Source organism: Rhinoraja longicauda, chromosome 1, assembly GCF_053455715.1.
Source record: "Rhinoraja longicauda isolate Sanriku21f chromosome 1, sRhiLon1.1, whole genome shotgun sequence".
Classification (NCBI taxonomy): Eukaryota; Metazoa; Chordata; class Chondrichthyes; order Rajiformes; family Arhynchobatidae; genus Rhinoraja; species Rhinoraja longicauda.
Window position 1 is genome coordinate 47,401,849 of NC_135953.1, and position 22,540 is coordinate 47,424,388.

General features: G+C 43.1%; 1 protein-coding gene across 1 annotated transcript in view; it reads left to right on the forward strand.

Annotated features, from left to right (window-relative positions):
• The window catches only part of LOC144598275 (sodium channel protein type 4 subunit alpha-like), a 131,436-nt gene that overhangs the window by 41,003 nt on the left and 67,893 nt on the right, over positions 1-22,540 (forward strand). Inside the window, exons 9-10 of the mRNA XM_078408636.1 lie at positions 806-979; positions 9,743-9,859. Coding sequence (XP_078264762.1) covers positions 806-979; positions 9,743-9,859 — 291 coding nt within the window. The remainder of the gene's footprint in view (positions 1-805; positions 980-9,742; positions 9,860-22,540) is intronic.

A 22,540-nucleotide genomic window follows, 5' to 3' on the forward strand; every position in this document is an offset into this window, starting at 1 on the left:
TACAGCGCGGAAACAGGCCTTTTCAGCCCACCAAGTCCGCACCGCCCAGCGATCCCCGCACACTAACACTATCCTACACACACTAGGGACAATTTTTACATTTACCCAGTCAAATTAACCTACATACTTGCACGTCTTTGGAGTGTGGGAGGAAACCGAAGATCTCGGAGAAAACCCACGCAGGGCACGGGGAGAACGTACAAACTCCGTACAGACGGCGCCCGTAGTCAGGATCGAACCTGAGTCTCCGGCGCTGCATTCGCTGTAAAGCAGCAACTCTACCGTTGCGCCACCGCGCCACATGTATCTTTCTACATGTTTCTTAAATGTTGCGATAGAACCTGCAAACATTGCGATAGTACCTGCAAGTATCTGAGGTCATGTCCCTAACTCAACAGGTGTCAAAGCTGTCACTAACATATTTTTTACATTCTCAACTATTCGAAAGGTAGGAACTGTTAAAAATAAGAATAACATGTTTTTTAAATAGAACAAACCCACTGGTGGAGAATGGATATTACAGGGCCAGCACTCAAATGGAGCAGGATCCTGGTCTTTCACCCTGTAACATTAGACTTCCTCCCTGTTAATATTTGAGCACCCCTGCCATCTTTTAAGCATTGCTGAGGTTTCCAATTCTGCAGATTCTGCCTAATGCGCTGGTTATTTCCAAAATTTTCTGCTTTTATTTTAGATTTCCAGAATTCTTGTCACTTTTGAACTAAAAGGCCCAAAGAAACTTTGTACTGAAACAATTCAATTTATAAAGTTAATATATTTAAGAATATTTTCTTTATCCTTGTAGACATTGGATGACAAATATTTGCAAAAAGATGAAAAGGTCCAGCTGGCACTGAAGTATCTGGATTACTTTTATGCCTTCTTTTTCAATTTTGAAATGATTGTTAAGGTACTAGGACTTGGCTTAACGGATTATTTTACAAACGTATGGACGTTACTGGATTTCTTTCTTGTAGTGGTAAGTTTTTGTCTATTGGTTTTAATTTTAATGCTGTTTCAAAAGTGATTTTGCTTTGGTTACTTGACAAATTGTTTGTGAAGAATAGGATTTTGATTCTGTTCTCAGGCTTGTAATAATTAGAGAACATCTGCACACTATTTCTCATTATGTAGCATGGTTGTTTATTCAGATGATATTAATGTTCAAAGGGCAATGTGTGTTTTTAACAAATGTAAGATGTATGGAAACTGCCTGGAGTAACATCTTCTTATAAACACCTGATACACATCTGCGGATTAGTCGTGTAGCTACAACAGTGAATTATCTCATTACAAGCAGATGTCTTATTCAAAGTAAACAGAATTGTAAACACCAGACAAATTATTTTGATTGGAAACATATTTTCTAAAATATGCTTTTATCACGTAATTAAGCTGCAATACTTCTATTGTGGAACTCTCGCTTTGCGTTTTTGAGAATATCTCAGCGGTATGCCTTACTTCCTGACTGAGGGCAGTTCCTGACACCTATAAACTGAACAACATAACTTGTTCACCAATATCCTCCCTGTCCCTGAAGAGGGCTATTTGCTCTGACTGGCACCACTCCCCTCTATCCACTGGACCAAGCAACAGCAAATATTCATTGCACTGGAATCACGGAAATAAAGTCCAAGCAAAGGTTCATTCTAACCCAGTTTCCAACAAAAACATTCTATCATATATAGGTTAAATATACTATGTTTGTTTAAGTCCATTATTTAGTGTCCTAAAAAGCACTGAATATTGGGATCGTCTTTCAACTTTGGTTAAAGAGAGGAAGGAAACTTAGTTGGAGTTCCCATACTCACTGTGTTCTGCGGACTCCTGCTGGGAATTGCAAATTGGGCAGAATTGTATTCAGTTCAACTGTCCTATTAGCAGGCACTATTTAGGCTCATGTACAATAATAATAATAATAATTCATTTATTTTATATAGCGCCTTATCGCATGCTCAAAGCGCTTTACAAAAACAATTAACATAGAAACAAACAGACAAACTATCCTGACGGAAAAGCGGCTAATACACAACGCCAGCGTCCTCTCACGTCAGGGTCCGGCAGTAGACATTAAAAAGCACAAGATACACAGATATAATTTTTTACACAAACAGCCATCACAGTGATTGCTCTAGGCACACCCTCACTGTGATGGAAGGCAAAGTCTTATCTCCTCCTCATTCTTCTCCCGTGGTGCCACGAGGTGATCGAGGCTCCCAACTTTTTGAAGCCCCCACCGGGCGATGGAAAGTCCCAGGGCCGAGCCGAGCAGGCCGATGAAAGTCCTGAGCCCCCACCGGGCGATGGAAAGTCCCAGGGCCGAGCCGAGCAGGCCGATGAAAGTCCTGAGCCCCCACCGGGCGAGGGGAAGTGCTGCGGCCGAGCCACGCAGGGCGATGAAGGGCCTGCGGGCGGGTCGATCGTACCTCGCGCTTCGGGGCGGTCGAAGCTGCTACGGCTGGAGCTCCCAAAAGCCGGTCGCCAGCCAGGGACCTGCGAACTCCCGATGTTGCGGTCTGCAGGGCCCACGGCCGAAGCCTCCGAGATGGTAAGTCCAGGCCCTGCGACCGGAGTCTTTGAGGTCGATCCCAGCTGGAGGCCGCCGACTCCACGATGTTAGGCCGTAGCGCGAACGGAGATACGACACGGTAAAGGTCGCATCTCCGTTGAGGAGGAGATTTGAAAAAAGGTTTCCCCCAACCCCCCCACCACCCCCCCCCCCCCCCCCCCCACATACACAGAGTTAAAAATAAAATAAAACGTACATTTAACGACGACAATGACAAAAAACAACAAAAAAAACAAGAGAGACTGCCAGTGAGCCGCAGCTGCAGAACACAGCCACGCCCCATGAACTGTGATTCCTGACAAGACAAGAGTCTTCACTATCTTTACCCAACGGGGGGAAACAACATTCATTTATTCTTTGTATTGTTGATGTGGCATCTGAAAAATTGGGGTTGGTCCATTATGATACTTAGTGTATCTGGCAGTTTATTATTCAATGTTGTGCTATATGCTGTTGTGTCTCTTTTAGAGTGAAATTTCACGATGAGGAACATGGCCATTAAATTATAAGATATAACATGAAAATATCTAAATAACTGAAGATATGTAAGCTTTCCGAGATTAAACAATCTCTTCTCCATTAATTCCCTCCCACGCAAAACTCTAGTCCCCTGTGGAGGGTAGCAGTGATTTTCTGTTAGATCTTTTTATTCTTTACTAGTTTATTGAATCATGTAAAAGGTTTACCGCTTTTTTCCTTTACTCAGTCAACACAGTTGCTGATATTTTGGAAAATGGATGGTCGCTCATTGAAAAATAAGAAAATCTTCCAGGATCAACATAGCCCACAAACCCATAGATAACAGCTTAAGAGCATTTGCTGAAACAATAGTGACATTTAAGAGAATTTTGGATTGACATTTGGATATGCAGGGAATGGTGAGGTATTGATTATGTGCTAGCACGTAAGAGTTATTCTTGGCATCATGATCAACATATACATTGTGGGCCGAGTGGCCTATTCTTGTGCTGTGCTGTTCTATGTTCTATGACAAATCAGTCAATTAAGGGGTGGAGACCCTTACATCAGTAGTAGGGAAATCATTGGAGAAGATTCTTAGGGATAGGGCTTACTCACATCTGAAAAATAATAGACATAAGAATAGGCAGCATGGCTTTATGCACAGGAGATAATGTCTTTCAAACTTGATTGAGTTGTTTTGAGGAGGTAATGAAGATGAGGGTAAGACTGCGGACATTGTCTACATGGACTTTAGTTAAGTATTCAACAGGTCCCTCATGGTAGATTGGTCCAGGGGTTTATGCACATAGGATTCCTGGAGAATAGAATGGGTTCAACATTCTATGGTTCAACATTTTCTTGCCAACAGTGCACAAAGGGTGCTATTGGAGGGATATTATTCTGACCGGATGTTGGTAACCAACGGCATTTCATAGGGATCAGTGCTGTGACCTCTAGGACAATATGTGATATCTTGATCTCAGACACAGAATAACAAGTTAACTCACTGCTGACCGGAACATGACTGCACAGCTGCACTGTGGTTTATTCAATCATTTACAATCCTCCAACCAAAGGTGGCGCTATTACAACTCCTTCCACCCTAATAAAAAAATATTTCCTGGTGGACATTTTGTTTTGAATATAACCAACAGTATGAAATTATTACAATCTTGTCTGATAGTTTACTTTTATATAACCTGAATAAAATGAGGGCATCATGCATATATGTTGCATATACAATGATATGTGCATTTCAGGGAATAACTTCACAAATTTAACCTAACCACTGGGTTTCTCCTTCTTTCTGGATACCTTCCCTGACCAAAAGTTTCTGACTGTTTAGAACCACTTGGACTCATTTTTAATTATCAAGCCTTCCTTTTGACCCACATTTATAGATTCCAGTCCATCAGTCAATTTTGTTTGACTGTCAACCCCACTTGAACCTCCATTTTCAGGCTGATTCAAACTCTCACTAACTTGTGTACCTTCTTGTACCATTTCTGGTTCATCTGGTACCTGTACTTGAGTGGTAACCCAATTATCTGACTCGTCTAATTGGTCTGATTTCAACCCTGTCTGTGCTTGCATAGGCATGACATGGTCAATGTGTACTTTTCTCACCTTTCCACTTCCAAACATCTTGACCAAGTATGTCCGTGGTCCACACTTTCTCACTACTCTTCCAGGTAACCACTTCACCCACTTGTGATGATGGTTTTTCAAGTTTACCTTCTGATTCAACTGAACCCTCCTTTCCCTTGCTCTACTTCCGCCATGATATGTTTTTTTTCCCCTGTTTCGCTTCTACTGTTTGAGCCAAGTTAGGTTTCAACAGTGAAAACCTTGTTCTGGGTTTTCTTTTCAAGAACAGTTCAGCTGGTGTTTGACCAGTAGCGGTGTGAGGTGTGTTTCGATATGTAATCAGAAAGTTAGCCGGTTTGTGAAACGAAGACAACTGTCTTTTGTTTGGATTTAGATTCAGCAGTTGTTTGACTAATGTACGCTTCACAATTTGCACTGTGCGTTCTGCTGCTCCATTGGAAGCGGGATGGTATGGAGCTACTCTAGTGTGTTTTACAGCATTCCCTTTCATGAATTGTGCAAACTCTTGTGAACAGAATTGTGGTCCGTTATCAGACACAATTTCCTCTGGAAATCCATAGGACGCAAAATGTCTATCGTTTTGCTGGATGGCGTTTTTTCCATCAAAAACACCTCAACCCACTTGGAGTGACTATCAATGACAATGAACAATTGTTGTCCATCTAACTCTGCAAAGTCAATGTGTAATCTTTGCCACACTCTAACCAGCCATTTCCATGGCTGTGGCGGTACTGTGGGTGGATTCTTTCCAACTGTTTGACATGTGCTACACTCTTTCACCGTTTGTTCTATGTCCTTATCTAGACCAGGCCACCATAGATAACTTCTAGCTAGACTCTTTGTTAGACACATTCCCAATTCTGATCATGAAGATCTTCTAGCAATTTTACTCCATATTCTTTAGGTATTACAACTCTCGCTCCCCACATGACACAACCTTGGTCTACTGAGAGTTCGTTCCTACGTACAAAGAATGGTTTCAGTTCTTCCTCTGAATTCTGCAATTTGTTTGGCCATCCATTTGTAATATATTCCTGCACTCTTGACAAATATCTGTCAGTGCGAGTAGCCTTCCGAATGTTCCCTGATGTGATAGGTAACCCATCTACATGAGAGAAGTAAAACAAGTCCTCTCTGTTTCGGGTAACCTCCGATTCCAAAGGTAATCTAGACATGGCATCAGCATTGCTGTGCTCGGCTGCCTTACAATACTGAATATCAGCCCAGCGGTATGATAGTGAGACCCAATGGAAATTGGAGGAACAGCACCTCATATTTCGCTTGGGCAGCTTGCAGCCCAGCGGTATGAACACTGACTTCTCCAACTTTAGATAGTTCCTCTGTCCCTCTCTTCCCCTCCCCTTCCCAGTTCTCCCTCTATCTTCCTGTCTCCACCTATATACCTTCCTTTGTCCTGCCCCCTTGACGTCAGTCTGAAGAAGGGTCTCAACCCGAAACGTCACCCATTCCTTCTCTCCTGAGATGCTGCCTGACCTGCTGAGTTACTCCAGCATTTTGTGACTGAATATCATACTGGTATGCAGCCAATATCAATGCCCATCTTTGCATTCTGGCTGCTGCCAGAGTTGGTATGTGTGCTTTTGGATTTAGGATCACTGTCAACGGCTGGTGATCTGTCTCGGTTACAATCCTTCTACCATACAAGTATTTGTGAAACCTACTAACGGCAATAATCATTGCAAGAGCCTCTCGCTCTATTTGCGCATAATGTCTCTCACTGGCATTGAGTGTTCTAGACGCAAATGCTATTGGCCTTTCCTCTCCATTTTCTAACACATGAGAGATCACAGCACCAACACCGTATGGTGAAGCATCACATGCTAACGTCATTGGCTTATTGACATCGTAATGAACAAGCATTGAACTCTCTGCCAACTGAGCTTTACATGACTTGAAAGCTTGATCACATTTACGTGTCCACTTCCATGGTACATCTTTCCTCAAAAGCTCATTCAAGGGATGTAATCAGGTGGACAGATTTGGCACAAACTTCCCAAAAGGATCGGATCTCAGATTTGTTTCTGAGAGTGGGCACATTCTTGATCGCATCAACTTTACCCTTGGTGGGGTGTAGACCATCCTTGTATATCTTATGACGCAAGTTCTCTACCAAGTTCTGAAAGAACTCACATTTCTGTGCCTTCACTCTTACTCTGTGTGTTTCAAGTCGTTTGAGTACCACTTCCAACCCTTCATCATGTGTCTGCCTGTCAGGGGCTGAGATGAGGATGTCATCCAAGTACACACCACACCTTCAATTCCCTCTAAAATTTGTGTCATTACCCCTTGGAAAATCCCTGGGGTTGATGATATACCAAATGGAAGCCTATTGAACTGAAACAATCCCAAATGTGTGTTAATAGTTAGTTTGGATTTAGATTCGTCATCTACACCAAACTGCAAGTAGGCATTTGTCAAGTCCATTTTTGTGAAGACTTGGCCGCCTGCCATTGCCGTTGGTAGGGTATCTGGTATGCTATCTTCAAGTACCTGGTTTGCGGTCACCTTATAATCCCCACAAAGCCTAACACTACCATCAGGTTTAGGTACAACTACAATGTGTGTTGCCCATTCCCTACTTTCTACCTTACTGATAATGTTCTCAGCTTCAAGTCTTTTCAGTTCTTTCTCAACCTTGCCCTAAGAGCATACGGCACAACCCATGGTTTGCAATGCACTGGTGTCGCACCCTGCTTCACGCGTACCTTGGCCTTGTACCCCTTGATTGGCTCTCCCTGGTCACTAAACACCTTCGGATGTTGCTTGATTACGTCCTCCCGTCACTTGAATTCTTCACGAACGAGGAATATCTCGTTCCAGTTGAGCTTCAAGATCTGCAGCCAATTCTGACCTAGCAACACAGGTTTATCCCCCTTTACAACTACGAGGGGCAACTCCGCCTGTTGCTCCTTATACCTAACTGGTACATGTACACATCCTAACACTGGAATCTTCTCTCCAGAGTAACCACGTAGCTCGATTCACTTCGCTTCCAAAGGAATTTGACTCAGCTTCTCCAGATATACAAATTCTGGAATCACGCTCACAGATGCTCCTGTGTCGACTTCCATGCCAACATGAGCTCCATTCAACTGGACTTGCACAGACACATTCTTTGTCTTCCGGTTTACTAGCTCATTGCTGCAGATGGTGTATATCTCGAGAAGCTCTTCCTCTACCTGCAGTTGATCCACAGAATGCAGCTTACTTATTGTTAAACCTTTTTTCTGCTTAGCCTTTCGACAATCCTTCGCTAGGTTCCCATCTTGTGACACAAGTAACACTCTGACTTGAAGAACAGACAAGACTGTGCTAGATGTGAGCCCAAACAGTGGTAGCATGACTTTGCAGTCGTCTTGCTACCCTTCCATGGATAACGATTCTCTGACGTCTTTGTCGACTTATCCGTCTTTAGTTTGCTGGATTGCAGCTTGTTCAACTCTTCCGCTGGTTGTCTAGAAGTTGTCCTGACTTCTCTAGAACCCCTTTCTGCCATATCCATTGACAAAGCAGTTTTACATGCTGTTTCAAAGGTCAGGTCATACACCATAATCAGCTTACTTCTGATCCGCTCACTTCTCAGTCCACACACGAAACGGTCTCTTAGCGCCCGGTCTTGTAAATTTCCAAAATTACAATGAAATGATAACCTCTTGAGTGTCATGATAAAATTACTAATATCCTCCTCTGGAAGTTGGCATCTCGTTCCAAAACAATAGCTTTCAGCTATTTCTAAGGGCCTAGGGTCATAATGTCCTGTTAACTTCTTCAGAATATCCTTCAAAGGCGTGTCCTTTGGTTTGGCTGGAGCTAATAAATTCTTTACTGTATCATAAACATCGGGAGCCATTTCAGAGAAAATTTGTTTTTTCCTAGTTTGAGTTGCTTCATTTTCCAAGTTTGAGTTGCTTGATTCTGCATCAGAAACTTCTACTTCAATAATGTTATTTGTGGCAAAAAACATCTCTAAACATTCGATTACGCACTGTTCCCGGCTTTGCTAGAACTCACACAATCTTCCGATATATCCACTGGGCACCGCCATTTTAGAATTTTTTTTTAACAGTCTCACAGAATTCAACTTTGTGACCCGATTTCTAGCTTTCCTTGACACCAAAAGTTATACAACCTTCTCCGTGCCTCTGTAGAATTCCTTATCTACACAAACAAGTAAAGCTGGGGAATCGACGATCCCACTCTCGTAGCCAATTTGTGATATCTTGAGCTCAGACACAGAATAACAAGTTAACTCACTGCTGACCGGAACATGACTGCACAGCTGTACTGTGGTTTATTCAATCATTTACAATCCTCCAACCAAAGGTGGGGCTATTACACAATAGAATGTAGATCAGTTGGAAGTATGAGTGGAGAAAAGGCACTTTGGGAGGTCAAACATAAGAGGAAAGGATAGTAAATGGAATGGAATATTGATGTGGAGACAGATTGTGGGTGCAAGTAAATAGCTCTCGGAAAGTGGGAACACGTAGATAAGAAGGCGTGTGACATGCTTGCCTATATTGGTCAGGTATTGAGTATGGATGTTGGCAGGTAATGATGCAGCTATAGAAACCTTTGGTTAGTCCACATTTGGAGTATTGTTTGCGGGTTTTGATCGCTGCTGCATTATTGGAAGGATGTGAAGGCTTTGGAGATGGTGCAAAAGAGGCTCACCAGAATGTTGCCTGGATTAACGGGTATTAGATATAAGGAAAGCATGGACAAAATTGGATTGTTTTCTCCAAATGTTGGAGGCTGAGGGATGAGTTAATCAAGTCTAGAAAATGATGAGTAATGTATAAAGGGATAGATAGCTACAACGTTTTTCCAATGGTGCCAAGCTGAAGCCCCTGTTGCGGCACTGAGACGTTTTTTTGCTCTGTGTTCTATATATTGGACTTCATTATTCTGATCTGTATTTTCTGTATGATAAAGACCACAAAAAGAAATTCCATAATAACCTCAAAATTGAAAAACAAGTTACAAAATAACAATTGAATTTGTTTTCGTAAGCCAATTTTATATAAACATAATAAACCATGTAAATAATTAATTATATTCTCATTATTTTTTTCCTTACAGATTGGTTGGCTCAGTATGCTGGGCAGCAGCATTCAAGCTTTCAAATCACTGCGATCTCTCAGAACATTACGTGCTTTGAGGCCTTTACGAGCTATTTCTCGTTGGGAAGGAATGAGGGTTGGTAGTGTTTGGCTTTATATTCATCGTGTGCAAAGTTTAAATCATTTTAAGTAATAATTAAAGTTATTAAAGTTATTAAGTTATAAAGCTTATATAAGGCATAATTACATAATTACACTGAGGCCCAAATTCCTCCTGGGCAATAGCCCAAAACAGATATGATCTTATTGACCATCTGTTTAGCACAAGCCTGACATTCAATTCATTCAATATTGAGCCACTACACTGTAGAATTAACAGGGATACTGGCATTGTGTTGCTGCCTTGGGGCTTGTATAATGTTTTTCCGTCCTAAAGTTTAGAGAACTACCACTGAGCTGAAGCCTATTTTTCAGGAGTCTTGTCCCCTGATGCAACACATCAGTTCAGTTCAGTTTAGTTTATTGTCATGTGTATTGAGGTACAGTGAAAAGCTTGCAGTTGCGTGCTAACTAGTCAGCAGAAAGATAATACATGATTACAATCAATCCATTTACAGTTTATAGATACATAATAAGGGAATAACGTTTAGTGCAAGGTAAAGCCAGCAAGGATTATCCGAGGGACATCAAAGAGGTAGATAGTAGTTCGGCACTGTTCTCTGGTAGTGGTAGGATGATTCAGTCACCTGATAACAGCAGGGAAGAAACTGTTCCCGAATCTGGTGGTGTGTGTTTGCACATTTCTATACCTTTTGCCTGAAGGGAGAGGAGAGAAGAGGGAGTGGCCAGGGTGCGATTCATCCTTGATTATGCTGCTGGCCTTGCCGAGGTAGTGTGAGATATAATTGGAATCAATAGAAGGGAGGTTGGTTTGTGTGATGGTCTGGGCCGTGTCCACAATTCGCTTCAATTTCTTACGGTCCTGGTTGGAACTGTTCCCAAACCAAGCTGTGATGCATCCTGCTTTCTATGGTCCATCTGTAGAAGTTGGTGAGAGTTGTAGTGGACATGCCAAACTTCCTCAGCTTTCCAAGGAAGTAGAGGCATCGGTGTGCCTTCAATATGGGTGGTCCAGGAGAAGTTGACTCCGAGGAATTTGAAATTTTCGACCATCTCTACTTCGGCACCGCCAATGCAAACTGGGGTATGTGTACCGCTTCGCTTCCTGAAGTCGATCATTATCTCCTTTCTCCTGCTGACATTGAGAGAAAGATTGCTGTCTCGACACCAAGACCCGAGGTTCGCAATCTCCTTCCTGTATTCTGTCTCATCATTATTTGATATCCGGCCAACAATGGTGGTGTCATCTACATATTTGAAAATTGAATTAGATTTGTACATGGCTGCGCAGTTGTGGGTGTACAAGGAGTAAAAAAGGGGTCTGAGAACGCATACTTGCATCCCTGCATGTTGAGGATTATCATGGAGGATAATTCGTCCTCGCCTGTTGCCAAGAAGTTGTGGATCCAGTTGCAGAGATGAGTGCTGACCCCAAGTCCCGCGAGTTTGGTGATAAGCTTGGATGGTATCATTCATTCATGTTTGATACAATGTTCTTACCTTCTTAAACAGGGTCCAGTTTGAAAATTGCAGCTTGGCTGATATTTTTATAAATTTGGTATAATCTCTATGTTTGTTCGTGATGAATATATCTCCTTATTAATTAAATTCATGATCCTTTATATGGACTCCACATAGTGTATATGCTTGGAAGGCTTTAGATGAAAAATTATCTTTGATTCCTTCAGTTACCTTTTTTGTCCTCATTATGCACAGATTCAACTGCTGTTGTGAAAGATGATACCTCTGAAATGAAGCATCAGATTCATGTGCTTTCATTTAGATGTCTTAAATCTGTTATACTTAAAGGAATCTTTACTATAAATTTTGAGTTTTCTCCATACTTTGTTTAGAGCCAACTACTTTGAGTTTACAGTAACTTTAAACCATTTTTATATATTTGAATATGACCAATAAATAGAATATCAATCGATTTCCAAAGATTTCCAAAGAATGATGAACATAGGTTGGCACAGTGGTGCAGCAGTAGAGTTGGTGCCTTACAGCGTCATAGACCCGGGATCGATCCTGACATAGGTGTTGTCTGTATGCAGCTTGTATGTTCTCCCTGTGACCTGCATGGGTTTTGTCCGGGTTGCTCCGGTTTCCTCCCACACCTCAAAAACAGACGGATTTGTAGGCTAATTGGGTTCTGTAAAGTTGTAAATTGTCCCTAATGTGTAGGATAGTGTTTGTGCACAGGGATCGCTGGTCGCTGGCCGGAGAGCCTGTTTCCGCATTGTATCTCTAAAGTAAACTAAAATAAACTATATCACCTCAATTTAGGGCAAATCCTCCTAATTACTGACGAATTAGGCTGCCAGTTGGCTGCCAGCAGGGGTTGGTGCTAAAGTCGCTACTCTTCACGTTGTATATTATCGATTTGGACGAGGGGATTGAAGACTTTGTGACCGTTTGTGGATGATACGAAAATAGGTGGGGGGCAGGTAGTGTAGAGAAAGCAGGGACTTTCATAAGATGGTGTGGCAGCGTCCAGTCACCGTCGTGGTAGCTCCGCGGAGATTGTGCGTTTTTTTTACTTGTATGTACATTTTTAATTTATTTTTAAGTACTAACACACTAGCACTAATAACGTACGGCCGGAAAACTCTCGTAAAACTAAACCTTGGGGAGAAGGCAGGAACGGGGTACTGATTGAGAATGATCAGCCATGATCACATTGAATGGCGGTGCTGGCTCGAAGGGCTGAATGGCCTCCTCCTGCACCTATTGTCTATTGTCTATTGTAATGGTAGACTTATTAGACACTGTACTCACCGATCCAGCGTGGCCAACAGAGATCAAAAGAGCGCGCCGCTGCAACATCAATGGGAGCGCGGCTCTGAGAAAAAGTGAGAGAAAACATCGAGGAAAGCGGGGGGGGGATTCGGAATAGGCTGAGAGCCCAAGCCTTCCGTCCACCTCTGCCCAGCATCCTTCTGGCGAACGTCCAGTCCCTGGAGAACAAGCTGGATGACCTCAGGGCGACGATCAGATTCCAGGGGGACATAAGAGACTGCAACATCCTTTGTCTGACCGAGACATGGCTGACCCCGCTGGTGCCAGATCAGGTGATCTGCCCATCCGAGTCCTTCACTGTTTTCTGTGCGGACAGAACAGAAGAATCCGGGAAATCCAAGGGTGGAGGAGTTTGCTTCATGACCAACAATAACTGGTGCAACCCTAGGAATATTAAGAGGCTTTCTCGTTCCTGCTCGCCGGACCTGGAGCATCTGACTATCTCATGCCGACCATTCTACCTTCCCCGGGAGTTCAGCTCGGTGATCATCACAGCCGTCTATATTCCACCGCATGCGGACACCGAAATGGCACTGTCGGCCCTACACGATGTGTTGAGTCGACACCAAAACAAGAACCCTGATGCGGCTATGGTGGTGGCTGGAGATTTCAATAGGGCAAATCTCAAAAATGTCATGCCCAAAACATCACGTGTGTCACCAGGGGGAAAGAACTTTGGACCACTGCCATTCAGGAAAGGCTACAAGGCCATTCCTCTCCTTCCTTTTGGAAAATAAGACCACGCTGCTATTTTACTGCTGCGGGAGTATAAACAACGGATAGTACGGGAAACGGCAGTGACGAGGGACGTAAAGTGGTGGTCTGACCATTCAGAGGCCATGCTGCAAGATGCACTGAGCGAAGTCGACTGGAATATGTTCCAAGCAAGTTCCAGAGACGTCAATGAGTTTGCGGAAGCGGTTACGGACTTCATTGCCACAATAACCGATACCATCATCCCCACGGTAAGTCTTCCCTAACCAAAAACCCTGGGTGGACAGGTTGAATGCTCGTACCGCTGCTTACAACTCTGGCCTGGCATCCGGCAACATGGACGACTACAAGGGAGAGTCCTACCGACTGCGATGGGTAGTGAAGGACGCAAAAAGGAGATAAAGGGACAGGATGGAGTCGCAGATGGAGCAGCAGGACACCAGGCGCCTTTGGCTGGGGCTATGGACTATAACTAGCTACAGGTCCAGCACCCCCCCCTCAACCGGAAGTGCCGGCACCTCCTTAGCTGATGACTTGAACTCCTTCTACGCACGATTCGAGACGGGCAACATTAACCCTAGCTCGCCATCTAAAAACAACCGCCAGCGCGCTGGCTAGCGAGGCTGGAGGAGGATCCACCACTGGGGATGTGCACACATTCTCGGTGTCCGAGCACGACGTGAGGTGGGCTCTGACGCGTGTGAACACGAGGAAAGCTGTAGGCCCAGATGGTATATCTGGGCGAGTACTAAAGTCTTGTGCTGCTCAACTTGCTCCAGTACTCACAACGATATTCAACCTCTCCTTGGCCAAGTCCGTGGTCCCTGCATGCTTCAAAAGATCCATCATCATACCAGTGCCAAAGAATGCCTCTCCAGCTTGTTTGAATGACTATCGACCGGTGGCCCTCACCTCGGTGGTCATGAAATGCTTCGAGAGGCTGATCAAGAACCACATCTGTGCCCTCCTCCCTCGCAATATGGACCCGCTGCAGTTCGCATACCGTCCGAACAGATCCACGGATGATGCGGTCTCCCAGGTTCTGCAAACCGCTCTCTCTCATCTTGACAGCCAGAAGGGGGGCTATGTGAGGATGCTGTTCATTGATTTTAGTTCAGCTTTCAACACAATAGTCCCCACTAGACTGGGTGAGAAGCTGCTGAAACTGGGGCTTAATACTCCCCTGTGTGCCTGGGTCCTGGACTTTCTCACTGCCAGGCCCCAAGTGGTCAAGATGGGGAGACATACATCTAACCCCCTCACCCTGAACATAGGATCCCCCCAGGGCTGCGTCCTTAGCCCCCTTCTGTACTCCCTGTACACACATGACTGTGTGGCCAGGTTCAGCTCCAACTCCATCATCAAGTTTGCTGATGCCACTGTGGTGGTGGGCCTGATCTCCGATAACGATGAGAAGGCCTACCGGGAGGAGGTGGCTGATCTGGCACTCTGGTGTCAGTTCAACAGCCTCCTCTTGAATGTCACAAAAACTAAGGAGCTGATTGTCGACTTTAGAAGGGCTCAACATCCGAGGACGTACACGCCACTGGAGATAAATGGGATTACTGTGGATAGGGTGAGTAGCTTTAAATACCTGGGAGTCCACATCACAGAGGACCTGACATGGACAATACACATTGCCGCACTGGTGAGTAAGGCAAGGCAGCGCCTTTACCACCTCAGACAGCTGAGGAAATTCAGAGTCTCACTGAGGATCCTTCAGTGCTTCTACTCTGGGGCTGTAGAAAGCATCTTGTCCGGCAACATCTCAATCTGGTTTGGGAATAGCTCTGCCCAGGACAGGAAGGCTCGGCGGAGAGTAATGCGTTCAGCTGAACGCACTATGGGAACTACACTCGCCCCCCTGCAGGACCTATACATCTGGAGGTGCAGATCCAGAGCCAGCAACATTATGGGAGACCCCTACCACCCCAGCAATGGACTGTTCCAGCTGCTACGATCAGGCAAATGCCTCCGCTGTCACGCTGTGAAAACAGAGAGGATGAGACGGAGTTTCTTCCCACAGGCCTCCAGGACTGTTATCTCATATCACCAGGGACTAATTTAATTTACTGGATTAATTTTTTTTTGTGTTAAAAAAAATTAATTCTATTCTGTTTTGTAGTTTTAGCACAATCCGCAGGCGTTGCCACTTTCATTTCACTGCACATCTTGACTTGACTTGACTCTGCAGATGGATTTGGATAGGTTGGGAGAGGGAGCAGAGAAGTGGCAGATGGAATATCGTGTAGCAAAGTGTGGAGTTATGCATTTTGGTAGCAGGAATAAAGACCAGACTATTTTCTAAATGGGGAGAGAATCCAGAAATCAGAGGTTCAAAGGGACTTGGGAGTGGTGGTGCAGGATTCCCAAAAAGTGAATTTACAAGTCGAATCTTATTGAAACATATAAGATAATTAGGGGATTGGACACATTAGAGGCAGGAAACATGTTCCCAATGTTGGGAGAGTCCAGAACAAGGGGCCACAGTTTAAGAATAAGGGGTAGGCCATTTAGAACGGAGATGATGAAGAACTTTTTCAGTCAGAGAGTGGTGAAGGTGTGGAATTCTCTGCCTCAGAAGGCAGTGGAGGCCAGTTTGTTGGATGCTTTCAAGAGAGAGCTGGATAGAGCTCTTAAGGATAGCGGAGTGAGGGGGTATGGGGAGAAGGCAGGAACGGGGTACTGATTGAGAGTGATCAGCCATGATCGCATTGAATGGCGGTGCTGGCTCGAAGGGCTGAATGGCCTACTCCTGCACCTATTGTCTATTGTCTATTGAATCAGTGGTAAAGAAAACAAACTTAACGCGAGCATTTATTTCAAGAGGGTTTGTATACAAAAACAGGGATGTAATGTTGAGGCTCTATAAGGTGCTGGTAAGGCTGCATTTGGAATATTGTGAGCAATTTTGGGCACCTTATCTGAGGAAGGATGTGCTGGCTCTGGAAAGGGTCCAGAGGAGGTTTACAAGAATGATCCCAGGAATGTGTAGGTTAACCTATGATGAGCATTTGACAGCACTGGGCCTGTACTCGCTGGAGTTTAGAAGAATGAGAGGGGACCTCATTGAAACATACAGAATAGTGAAAGGCTTGGATAGAGTGGATGTGGAGAGGATGTTAGGCTAAAGGACTAAAGAATTAAAGGACGTTCTTTTAAGAAGGAGATGAGGAGGAATTTCTTTAGTCAAAGGGTGGTGAATCTGTGGAATTATTTGCCACAGAAGGCTGTGGAGGTCAAGGCAGTGGATATTTTTAAGGCAGAGATAGATAGATTCTTGATTGGTACAGGTGTCAGAGGTTATTGGGAGAAGGCAGGAGAATGGGGTGAGGAGAGATAGATCAGTCATGATTGAATGGCAGAGTAGACTTGACAGGCCGAATCGCCTAATTCGATTCCTATCACTTATGACCTTATGACATTATGCAAAATAAAATCCCACAGCTCTCTGAGAGTAGAGCTAACTACATTTGCTTCAGTGAAGGTTTTAAAGAAATGATGCTCAGTTTTGTTCACCCTGCGAGAGGAAGGATGCCATTAAACTGAAAAGAGTCCAGAGAAGATTTGTGAGATTGTTGCCAAATTTTACACTCAGAGGGTACACGGATATGGAACAAGCTGTCAGAAGAGGTAGTTGAGGCACATCCTATAACAGCATTTAAAATACATTTGGACAAGTAAATGAATTGGAAACATTTAGAGGGATATGCGCCAAATGCAAGCAAATGGGGCTAGTTGAGAGGGGGTCTCAATGGTTCAATGGTTTAATGGTACAATATTGTCACCTGCACCGAGGTACAGTGAAATTCATTTTTGCATACAGTACGTATCACCATACTTAAGCACTTAGATACCTATTCGATAAGCATCTCATACAGTACAAGTGTATAGCAATAGTACACTGAGTCGGTATACTGCGTCACCAATATTTGGCACCATTTTTATGTCCCAGTTGTTGTAATTTCAGTCATCTTGTTTAAAATCTCCAACTGTTTGTCCATTAACATTGGATGGATTGTGTTTCCTATTACCCTTCCCTCCCTGGCATATGTGCACCTCTCTGGCAATAAAGTGGTTGAAAGAGGTCATTTGGGCTAAGATAGATTTTGTTCTTTTGTGATGTGCAGCAGAATCATAACTGCATTCGTTACACATGTGTTAATAAATACACTAACAACAGCAAAATCTTCTTCCCGTCTGTGGAGAATCATGGTCAAATGCCAGCCCAGAGTAATGTGCTCAAACACTTTATACAACCACAAAGTCCCTCAGTTTTACAAATGTTATTTTCCTTTTGTGTAACCACAGTTTACCATTGACTCATGTTTAGTAATTATTCTGTGCAATGGAAGAAATCTATTGACGTTTATGAGCTGTTTGTGCGCTTAGCTTTAGGTTAATAAAAGCTACAGCAATTGAGAATGTATTACTCATTGTAGCATCATCATCAACGTTAATGAAAACCGTGCTTCCTAATGATTTTGGATCAGGACACTGGAAAAAAAGATGCGTTGGAGATCATGTGAGATGCCTTAATGAACAATGAGACAAAAGCATTTATTGGGCTTGGCTCATTCTTATTTCTCCATGTGAAAGTTGAAGTTCCATGACAAAGGCATGTACAAAATGGTTGAGGTGAAGCGTGATGGAAGAATATAAAAGTATGAAAGGCATAGACAGGGTAGACAGTCAGGACCTTGTTTCCAGGGTGGAAATGTCAAACAGAATAGCTTTAAAGTCAGAGGGGCAAAGTTCAAAAGAGATGTGCAGAGCAGGTTTTAATTGTAGAGCATGGTGGGTGCCTGCAATATGCAGCCAGAGGTAACATGGAGGCAGATATGATACTGGAATTTAAGAAGCTTTTGGATTTGCACATGGATATGCAGGGACTGGAGGGATATGGCTCACATGCAGGCTGAGGAGATTAGTTAACTTGGTCTTATTCCGGCATGGACATGAAGGACCAAATGGACTGTTCCAGTGCTGTACTTTTCTACTTTCGACGTTCAACGTTAAAATCAGGAGCTGTATTGAGGCAATGCCTCTCTGCCTAAGATGCTGCCTCACAGACAAGATGCCTAGCCTTTCACATGGACACAGAAGATCCACATGAACCCATTCAGAGAAGAGTGGATTGCAATATTTCATTCTACACATCAATATTTATGTCTCAGCCCACCTCACTAAATCCAATGTTGTGGTCAACATCACACTGTGCCTTTTATCCCTTTATCATATATCTGTATACTGTAAATGGTTCGATTGTAAACATGGATTGTCTTTCCACTGACTGGTTAGCACGCAACAAAAGCATTTCACTGCACCTCGGTACATGTGACAATAAACTAAACTAAACCTGGAGTACCATGCCCATACTAAGCATTAACATGTTTCCTGCATAACCACTTCACAAAGGATGCAATTGACTTTAGACCATTCTGAGGTCAGGAAAGGTCCTTTATAAAACAAGTGTTTGTTTTTACTGTCTTTTTTAAAATTAAGACATCCCAAAGCAAAGTAACCATTTATTTATTATTATTGTTGTAAAGACAAATATTGTAGCCACTTTTTGGACAGCAAGTTCTATAAACAAACCCATTGGTACTGTTGGTTAGGGAACAAATATTGTCTTGGACAATGTGCAAGTATTCCTGTCTTTTCTTCAAAATGCACCATGGTGTTTCAAATGGTAAATGTGAGTGCCAATCCACTTGATTACCATCACAGTGGTGCAGCAGTAGAGCTGCGGCATCACAGCGCGAGAAATTTGGTGTGATCCTGACCTGGGTGCTACTGTGTGGCGTTTGTATGTTTTCCATGTGACCGCATCGGTTTTCTCCGGGTGCTCCGGTTTCCTGCCACATTCCAAAGATGTGCTTCCGTTAATTGCCCTGGGTATGTAGGATGTGAAAGTGTTCTAACATAGAACTAGAGTACAGGTGATGAATGGTCGGCGTAGACCCGATGGGCCGAAGGGCCGAAGGGCTTGTTTCCATGCTGTATTTCTAAACTGTATCTCTAAACTAAACATCCATCACAAAAACAATCCCATTCTTCACTACTGCAATTCACGTTGTGGCTGCAGAGTTAATTGTTAATGAGGCCACCAGCAGCATTCTCGAAAGATGGAAACATTACTGCCTCGAAGGAACAGCAAAGGAGATACATCGGAACACCAACATTTTCAAGATCTCCTCTGCATATTGTTGATTTTTCAATGATCGATCAAAATCCTGGAGCTTGCTATTTAACTCGAATACCTTAACACAGGGACTGCAGCAACTCCAGACAGCTCACCGTCACTTTTAAAGACAATTAGAAATTTACTTTAGATTAGATTCTGACTAGTTTATTGTCCTGTGCACCAGGGTGCAATGAAATTCATAGTCTGCATGAAGCTCAGAGCAAACAATAAGTATAAATACACCAATAAATAAAATGATGAATGCAAAATAGCAGAATGGTGCAAATATTGTAGTACAATCTGAAGAAGTACCCAAAAAAAAGACTAAAGTGCAATAGCTCAATAACCAAATGAAGTAGAGTTAAGCGTGAGAGTACGCGGTAGCACCCATAGGGAGTGTGAAAGAAGAATTGGTTCAGGAGTCTGATAGCAGTGGGGAAGAAACTACTCTTCAGTGTGAACATCTGGGCTTTCAAGCTCCTGTACCTTCTCCCAGAGAAAGAGAGAAAAGCGAGGCAAACATGCTTGACGATAATTCCAGCCTTTCTGATACAACACACCATGAAGATGAACTGGATGGAAGGAAATAATGGACAGCCCTGTGATGGACTGGGCTTATTCACCATTCTCTGCAGATTCTGGCTATTATGGGCAGAGCAGTTACCATACCAGGCTGTGATTCATCCCATTAGAATATTTTCTAATAAGCAACAGTAGACGTTTGGGAGAAACCTCAGACACCTGTTAAATATTCTCTGCTGCCAAAGCAAATAAATACACTGATGCACTCTCTTGATCGCCGCATCCGTGTGAAGGGACCAGATTGAATTGCAGGTGATATGGATGCCAGGAAACTTGAAACTCAGGTTGGTAGAATTGGAAGATACCAGAGACATGAAATCCAGCAGAGCGAAGCGTAAAATTAATCATTTAGGTAGCTAAAGGAATAGTACTCTAAAGGTAAAACTCTAAATAGAGTGCCAGTTTAGAGAGAACTAGAATATAAGTGCATAAATCTTTGAAGATGGTAAATGGATATGGAATTCTGGTCCATATAATAAGAAACATGGAGGTTTAGTTGTTTAGTTTAGTTTAGTTTAATTTAGTTTAGTTTAGTTTAGTTTAGTTTAGTCTAGTTTAGTTTAGTTTAGTTTAGTTTAGTTTAGTTTAGTTTAGTTTAGTTTAGTTTAGTTTAGTTTAGTTTAGTTTAGTTTAGTTTAGGAGATACAGCATGGAAAGATGCCCTTTGGCCCACTGAATCCATGCTGCCCAATGATCACCCATACTCCAGTTCTGTTATCCCAGTTTCACATCCTTCCGACTGGGGGCAATTTGCAGAAGCCAATTAACCTGCAAATCTGTAAGTTTTTGGAATGTGTGAGGAAACCAGAGAACCTAGAGAAAACCTTCAAGGCTGAGGGAGAATATATAAATTCTGTACAGACAGCACCCATAGTTGAACCCAGATCTCTGGCGCTGTAGGGCAGCAACTCTACCGCTGCACCACTCTGAAGGTGCGTTCAACAGTTTGGTTTGCCTACAATTGGACTGCGGGTGACCTATGCATTACAGAAGTTTGGATAACGGAAATTCATCCTTACAGAATTCACAAATCAACACCAAAAATCTGAGGTGCAGAATAAAAATGAGCTCTCATAAAATTTATGTGAAAATAAGTAAATAAATAAATACAAAATGTATCTTGTGTGACTTATATACTTGCATTTCTTGCCTCATGCACAGATAATGCGATTTTGCAGTACAGAAAGTTGCGATGTAGTACATTTCCTAGGAACTCAAATACCCCCCTGCTCTGCTCATAACACCAAAATCACTTGTGCTGCATCCAAACTGTGCATTTTATTTTAAGAGGGGCAAAATGCTACATAATGTAATATTTTTCTCTTTTGTTCCTTGACAATAGTGATGGCTAGGACATAATAATTTAACATTGGAAATGCTTTGTTGTTATACATTGATTGTGTCGCCATGGACTATATTTGGGATAATGCCACAAAGGCATATGGCCTCGGGATGTTCTTCCAATTTGCGTTTGGCCTCTTTGTAGTAATGGAGAAGGCCGAGGACAAATAGGTCGGTGTGGGAGTGGAAAGGATACTATGAATATCAAGTAACCCAAACATCCCGGAGCTATACCTCCCACTGACACTTAGTTTTCATCTCTCTTTGTCTGTTTCAGTTTTAGTTTAGTTTATTGTCACGTATACTAAGGTACAGTGAAAAGATTTTGTTGCGTGCTATCCAGTCAGCAGAAAGAGAATACATGGTTACAAGCAAGCCATTTACAGTGTATAGATACATGATAAGGGAATAACGTTTAACATATAACATATAACATATAACAACTACAGCACGGAAACAGGCCCGTTCGGCCCTACCAGTCCACGCCGACCACTCTCTCTGACCTAGTCTCATCTACCTGCTCTCAGACCATAACCCTCTAATCCCCTCTCATCCATATACCTATCCAATTTACTCTTAAATAATAAAATCGAGCCTGCCTACACCACTTCCACCGGAAGCCCATTCCATACAGTCACCACCCTCTGAGTAAAGAAGTTACCCCTCATGTTACCCCTAAACTTTTGTCCCTCAATTCTGAAGCTATGTCCCCTTGTTGGAATCTTCCCCACTCTCAAAGGGAAAAGCCACCCACGTCAACTCTGTCCGTCCCTCTTAAAATTTTTTAAACCTCTATCAAGTCCCCCCTCAACCTTCTACGCTCCAAAGAATAAAGACCCAACCTGTTCAACCTCTCTCTGTAGCTTAAGTGCTGAAACTTAAGTGCAAGGTAAAGCCAGTAAAGTCCGATCAAAGATAGTCCGAGGGTCACCAATGAGGTAGATAGTAGTTCAGCACTGCTCTCTAGTTGTGGTATGATGATTCAGTTGCCTGATAAGTATAAGAAAATAACTGCAGATGCTGGTACAAATCGAAGGTATTTATTCACAAAATGCTGGAGTAACTCAGCAGGTC